General features: G+C 42.5%; 1 protein-coding gene across 1 annotated transcript in view; it reads right to left on the bottom strand.

Annotated features, from left to right (window-relative positions):
• spega (striated muscle enriched protein kinase a) overlaps positions 1-7,042 on the bottom strand; it is a 100,979-nt gene that overhangs the window by 14,329 nt on the left and 79,608 nt on the right. The window contains exons 28-35 of the mRNA XM_014020703.1: positions 6,627-6,704; positions 6,361-6,533; positions 6,210-6,236; positions 5,963-6,115; positions 5,832-5,874; positions 5,658-5,723; positions 1,625-4,187; positions 387-557 (exon numbers count right to left, since the gene is read on the bottom strand). Of these exons, the coding sequence (XP_013876157.1) occupies positions 387-557; positions 1,625-4,187; positions 5,658-5,723; positions 5,832-5,874; positions 5,963-6,115; positions 6,210-6,236; positions 6,361-6,533; positions 6,627-6,704 (3,274 nt within the window). The remainder of the gene's footprint in view (positions 1-386; positions 558-1,624; positions 4,188-5,657; positions 5,724-5,831; positions 5,875-5,962; positions 6,116-6,209; positions 6,237-6,360; positions 6,534-6,626; positions 6,705-7,042) is intronic.

The raw sequence follows: 7,042 nt of genomic DNA, 5'->3' as shown, positions 1-7,042 counted from the left end.
TATATATACTGTATATACAGTATATCTGTCCTAACCCTCCATTGAATGATGCAGCTACAGTAGGTGGCAATGATAAAAATGGCAGTGAAAGCATAGCTTGTTCCTAATAGATGAAAAAAGAGAAAAGTAGAAAATCCATTAGGTTAATCTACTGTAAAGTTAATGGGTTCACATTAATTCTCCTTTTATTTGTACAAGAAATCTCACTAATCCCGATGCAATTAAAATTCAATGATACAAAATTTGATATCACAAAAAATAAATGTGTGACTTTGAAATGCTAATGAATTGCTCATGTTCCTCACAAATTGACGCAGAATTATTCCCAAATTCCTCATTTTATAGCACGACAGAAGGAAGCCAGGGGAGAACAATAAACGACTCACAAGCAATAGAAACTGCACAGGAGGTGGTGATGGTGGCGATGGGGTTGGTAGCTCCACATTCGTACACTCCAGCATCCCTGTGACACAACTTCTGGATTGTTACGAGCTGTCTGCCATCCGGGTGAGAGACGAGTTTGATTCTGTCATCCATCACATCCAGTGGTTTCCGATCTGCAAAAATATGCAAATTAGGTACTGGTGCTCAAATTAAAAAGTTTACAACAGCTGTGTGTGGTTTTTTTTCTTGCTCTAACATTAATTTTGTGTCAAAAAGAAATCACTGAAAATCATCTTCAATTCCAATGAACAGTTTTCAGCACAGAGTGGGTTTGGGTAAAACAATATCTTTTAGAGTATACAAGCCAACCAAATTTGAAAAGATGGCATTTTGAGGTCTTTAGTATTCTGTATGTTACCTCATTATCACAAACCTTACTTTTTGCTAATGCACTATGTAAAACACCTCAGAGTATTTTAGCTAATTAGCTTGCTTGGAAAAACGATAATTTAGCCTTAAAATTGCCTTTGGGACAAATATTGAAGGTAGAAAAATTATTAAATTATTTGACCCATTATTACAGGTCTAGAGTAAGTTCGTGTCATTCTGATAAAATCAGCCTTTTCCATTTATCACTTGTTTTTGTTCCATGTTAGAACAAATATGGGTCTATTTCTGTTCTAAGTGCCATTTTCATGGCAAATGGAAATCACCCCAGTTTCGATGGTCCAGTGCTGTCTTGAGTGCACCAGTTTCTGTTTTTGCACTTTCAAAAGTTTATGGCACAAGGTTCATTTTGATACCTAGTTCGTCTGGGTTTTGGATTGAGATTGAATCAGAGAAATGTTTTGGATAAAAAGGAGCAAATTTCTTTTTTTTTTTTTTTTTCAAACTTTATTCAGACCAACAACTTGGGCTATTTTTGGAAAGCTTGTACGCTTGGAAATATGGTGATACTAAAATTATTGCTGACCAGATTCCATCACAGAGCCAGGACATTTTCCATTTTGTCCAATTGAAAACATTTTCTAATAGAATGCTTTTTGAACAATTTTTTGTGTATTTTGATTGATACAATCCTTCTGACATATTGTATTGCAATTAAAAGTTAGTGTGTTTTCAATCATTGATGTGCGGACCTCTGCTTTCTGGGTTTTTGAAGCGGTGATTGCCAATACCTACCAGAAGTTAAAAATGTCCTGAGGTTTAATAAACCCACCCCTGCTGGAACTAAAGTTACCTTTCATCCATGTGATTTTGGGATGTGGGCTGGCAGCTGGGAGGCAGCTCAGGGTCACGGATTCCCCCTCTAACAGAACATGGTCTTTTAATTTGATGTGGAACACTGGAGCGAAATCGGAAGCAGAGCGGACGAACTGCTGGCCTTTTGTCGAGCCTTCGTTTTTGGGTACAGACAAAGGTAACTCAGACTGAGAAGAAGTTTTGTCCTTCTTCGCCCTGGTCAAGCCCCACCTGTCCCACCGTGACCGTCGGTCACTCTCCGAGGCTCTGTCCGACTGCATGCTGGAGGAGGATTCGATGGATTCCTTTGATGATGTGACACCTGTTTGTTTTGCCAGCTGGTTCTCAGGGATGCCCATTTCTTTGAGTCCACGCCCCTCTGACTGGGAATGACGATGACGAGCAAACAGGGGTGTGCTTCTGCCCTCTGCGTTTACTTTTCTCTCTTCGGACTGACTCCGTATTTTTGTAGATATTTCGGACATTTTGTTCTCAAACTTCTGACGCATTGCCAACACAGGCGATTCAGAGACTTTATTGGGATCTTTTTGAACTGAATCTTTCTGACTCCCTTCTGCCTGTTTGGCCTTCCTCTCCTCCGACTGACTCCTTATTTTGGCAGAGATACCCGCCACTTTAGACTCAAATCTGCGCCTCATTGCAGAAACCGACGACTCCTCGGCCTTCGCTTGCTCTCTTTCATCCTCTTGCTTTCGTATCCCAGCGTTACTCAGCTCCGCTGTATCCAGTGACTTACTGCGACCAACAGCCCAAGAAACCCTCTTATTTCCAGCCATTTCCTGAACATTTGGTTGCTTTCCCTCTTTTGATTTCTCCCCCTTCTTCTCAGCAGATGTTGACCTTTTGGCCCGCAGAGAGAACCTCCCAATCAGACCGAGTCCTGTTTCCCGATCCGCTTCTCTTAAATCTTGAACAGACTTGGATTTCTCTGGTAGTCCTCTAGATACCATTTCAAGCGGTGCCCCCCCTGGTCCTGGCCTGTAAATCTCCTCACCTCCTTCAACCACCTTGCGACTTAATACAGGTGATTTCTCCTCAGATTTGTTCCGGGTAAGCTTCCGGAGACCACGAGTCAGAGAGGACTCCCGCTTCTTAAACCTGGCTTCAAAGACCTCCTCTGAATCAATGTCTTTGATGTCTGTTCGGAGCACTGGATGGCGCGGCATGGTGGGAAGATCAGTGTTCGATGAAAAAGAAGCAGAAACAGGGGATCCGTCTCCAGTTGCTACTTTGGCAAATACTGCTGGATGTTCGGGTAATGAAGATGTACTGTTAGATTTCTTCTCATTTGCTTTGGCTGCAGCTTTATTGTGTTCTTTAATTTTATTTTCATTCATTTCCAACATTCGACTGTCTTTCCTCACCCCATCGTCCTCTTCTATTACAATTATAGGAGTTTTATTAGTCCATGCATGTTGAATTTTGGTCCTTTGGTCCTCATGTTCTTCCACATTGTTCATTTTGCACTGTTGGTCCAGTTTCTCTGCTGCTGGGAATACAAAGGAAGTTTTCTCGCTTGGTGAAGAAGATAAAGATTCTAGTGTTCGTTGTTCTGTCAGTGCAGACATTGACGTTGCCTCCTGAAGCTTCTTCCCCTCCACGCTTGCACCGCAGGCAGATGGGATCTCTAAGGGGGCTCCAAACTTTCGGTGCAGGGGCATGGGCTCAGAATCCCCCTGAGTGAAGGAGACGCTTTTACAGAAAACTTTGGTCTTTGGTGTGTCCTCTCCAGAACTCTCGGAGGACGCTGCTCGGGTGAGCGCTGATGACCCCGCTCTGGATCTCCTCAGGTTTCGATCAAGAGACCCTGTCTGCCTTTCCACATCCATGCCTAGTGTCTCAAACAAGGGCCCACGCAGGCCGCTCATCTTTTTATTGACGTTCCCTCCCCGGAGCAGCCGCTGCCTCATCAGCTCCAGTTTTAGGGCATATTCCTCCTGGCTTAAGTTTGCAGCTCTGGGGCTCGGGCTGCGGTTTGGTAGCTCCATAGAAACAGCCTTTTTTAGACCCTTGTTACCCGCCTCAGAATCTCCATTTGCATTTCCAGCTTCGGGGTCAATGTTGGGAAGGAGCGCTGAATCAGCAGAGCTGCCTCTTCTCATCGTGGCCCGCCTCGCTCTCGTCTCCGATTCGTGGGACTCAACACTTGCTTCTTTTTTGAGAGCATCTTGTTCTGACCTTTCTAGCCTCTTCTCATTTGGGGTTTCATCTGTGATGCTTTCACCAGCCCCTCCTGCAGTGCCCGCTTCAGTCAAGATGTCCTTTTTCCTCCCATCATCAACGACAGTCGACCGTCTGACACCCTCTTCCCCTGGGATCTCATTAAGAGACACTCTGGAACCAGAGAAGACCACAGATAGGGGCGTAGGAATAAAGGGAAGCTCGTCCACATCTGCGTCTGAATCAGATGAAGACGAAGGTGGCGGGGAGCCTTCTTTTAGATGACGGGTCACGGCAATGGAGACGTGACTGGATGAGTCATTCAGCAGCTCTGGGATGGACCTCATTACCATTTTGGATTTGTAGCCAATGAGAGAACGCTGAAAAGGACAGACACAACAACAAGGAGATTATATAAGTAAGCTCAAGCAATGTATAGAGTGGAGGTTTGCTATTCTAAACATAATCAAGCAAATAAAAATGCACTTAATTTTTTTAAAGTAACTGATTTAAGGCTCTGTCACACTATAACATTTTAGACAACTTATGCCGACTTGTAAAAATTTTATGACTAAAATGCTCATATAGGCTCTATATCTGAGCTAATCATTGGCATTACTGTGTGTCTGCGTACAAAAGAGGCTTCCAGCAGATTTTTTTATTCCAAATTCAACGTAGATGTCTTCAGTGTTGAACAAACTTCTCATAAGTTGTCATAGGTTGTCTAAAACTTTAGTGTGACAGGGCCTTAACCTTTATATCAGAGGTGCCCAAACTGGGGCCCGCGAGCCAAAACTGGCCCACCAAACTATTTGATTTGGCCCACCAGCACTTGCCATGGTTACTGGGTTGTAATCGGTCGTCATCTGGAGAAACAGTATTTCCACCTAAAGTCATTCCATTCATTGGCCCAGTGATTATATAAGTGGCTGTACTGCACTGCCTGTACTGCCACCGCATTGGCTGCTAGCTTAATCTTTAAAAATAAAAGGAATTTATTGAAAAAGTATTTGTATTTTATGTATTAAATTACTGCATTTAGCACGCAAACGTCAGTCTTTTTAGGCCCTTTCAGGAAAAACGTTTGAGCATCCCTGCTTTAGGTTCAAGATGGCCACCATAGCTAAATGATCTTAGCAAACCAAAAAAAAAAAACTTGTGATGACTCAATGAATTCAACAGATAAATCTGGTGTGGTAATAGCTGAAAGTCATCACACATACTGTATTCTGAGCAGCGGGTTCTGATGTTATCAGTCCATTAAATGGACGTTATTAGCGGTTATCAGTCCCATAGAATGGCTTCAGACTGTCCCGACAGTGCCCCCTAGTGGGTTAATAGTGGGTAAATATATCAATGACACTGAATGTGTAAACAACAAAAACATATTTTAATGAATTTTTTGTCCGGGGTGGGGGGCACGGTTTTCTTGCTGTTTTCTCGCCTGGTCTCAGTCCTGGCTGTCCCGCTCTGTGGTCCGGCGCTCTACCCATTGCCCTATGTTGGGCCTGCAACAATGGTCTACTTTATTGTAGCCCATGTTATTTTCTCTAAAATTAACCTTAGTGGATTTATGCGTCATATTAACCAGATTGCATAAAAAAAAACCTTAGTGGCTTTATGCCTCATACTAACCTGCTGACAATCTGAAGCCATTCTAAGGGATGAAGAACCCACTAGATGGCACAGTCAGGACAGTCTGAAGCCATTCTTTGGGACTGATGACTAATAAAGTCCATTTAATGGATGATAACATCTGAAGCAGGTGGATTCTGAGCAAGGCAGAGGGCGATATGCATTCCTAAAAAAATCGGTCTTTCATGTTAAACTGTCTCACCCACACAATTTACCTGCCAGCGCCTTCTGGAAAGAACCTCCTTTAGCATTGCTGTGCTGATGCTCTTATCTGTTGGTGACTGCAAAGCAAATAGTGTAATTATCCCGAGCATTAGTGAGAATATAAATAGATACAAGTAGATATATATAGATATGCAGGTAGGTAGACATGCTGACTAATTGCTCACCTTGAACCAAGGATGACGAAGGCACTCAACAGCACTAGGTCTCCTAGGAGAGAGAAAATGATACATTAAAGGTTGGGAAAGTCTAACAGTTTAGACTCTCAAGGGTTTGATTAGAACAACATGTTGCGTACAGTCTGTCCACCACCAAAAGCTTGATGACAAATCCTTTGGCTTCTTTGCAGAGATCTGAAAACATGCTTTCCTCAAACGCTATGTTGTAGTTGCGGATGTTTAGGGCGGTGGCTCTGTCATTCTCACCAGCAAAAGGAGACACCCCAGTAAGACTAGAATAAAAATTGTCACATTTATTTGTCCTTTAATGATGAAATATACATATTATTGGACAAAATTGCATAACTAAAGTGCCACATAACATACCAAAGGTAAGTGATGACGCCGACAGGCCTGTAAAAGAGCACAATGAGGAATTAAACAGGATTTTCAGGAAAAATTGTGGATTCCGCAGCTTATGCATAATATTTCTTGCAGCATGTAGTCAATGCTCCATGCCAGGGAACAGGTGGCCTACCATATGTCTGTTGCCTGGGAAACAGGAGTTTGGTTAACAATCTCAGGAGCAACATACTCCGGTGTGCCATATTTGGAGTAGTACTCCTCCGAAGCATCCAATTTCACAGCGTTTCCAAAGTCACAGATACGGATATGGTCACTCCCCGGGTTTGCCATCAAGATGTTTTCAGGCTAAAACAAACAAGCATACGCGAAAACAGGGATATTTCATAATAAGCAAGCTTTGACACAAGTATTGATGAACCAAAGGTGAGATGAAGGTACCTTCACGTCAAGATGAGCAACACTTTTTTGATGAAGATAATGAAGACCCTCCAAAATCTGAAGAACACAACTGCGAATCTGCAAAGTAACAGATGAGGGAATAAACAACGAAGTCTTGTTACATAATATCCCCACATGGCAGGTCTGTACTTTTTGGTCATTTGTTTTTCATTTTAAAAACAGATATCAAAAACATTTTCATTTCATACTCCAAATCAAATATAATGTGGAACGAGTTACATTTCTTTTCTTCCTTTAGAATAGAAAAAAATTAGCAAAGAATGAGAACTAGAAAAACAGACAACTTTCAGTTTGATTGACGGACTGACTGACTGTTTGGTTGGTTGGTTGGTAAGTTGGTTGGTTGGTTGGTTGGTTGGTTGGTTGGTTGGTTGGTTGGTTGGTTGGTTGGTTGG

Source organism: Austrofundulus limnaeus, unplaced genomic scaffold, assembly GCF_001266775.1.
Source record: "Austrofundulus limnaeus strain Quisiro unplaced genomic scaffold, Austrofundulus_limnaeus-1.0 Scaffold264, whole genome shotgun sequence".
NCBI classification, from domain to species: domain Eukaryota; kingdom Metazoa; phylum Chordata; class Actinopteri; order Cyprinodontiformes; family Rivulidae; genus Austrofundulus; species Austrofundulus limnaeus.
The sequence above is the reverse complement of the archived record's forward strand: the minus strand, read 5'-3'. Positions and strand labels throughout refer to the sequence as shown.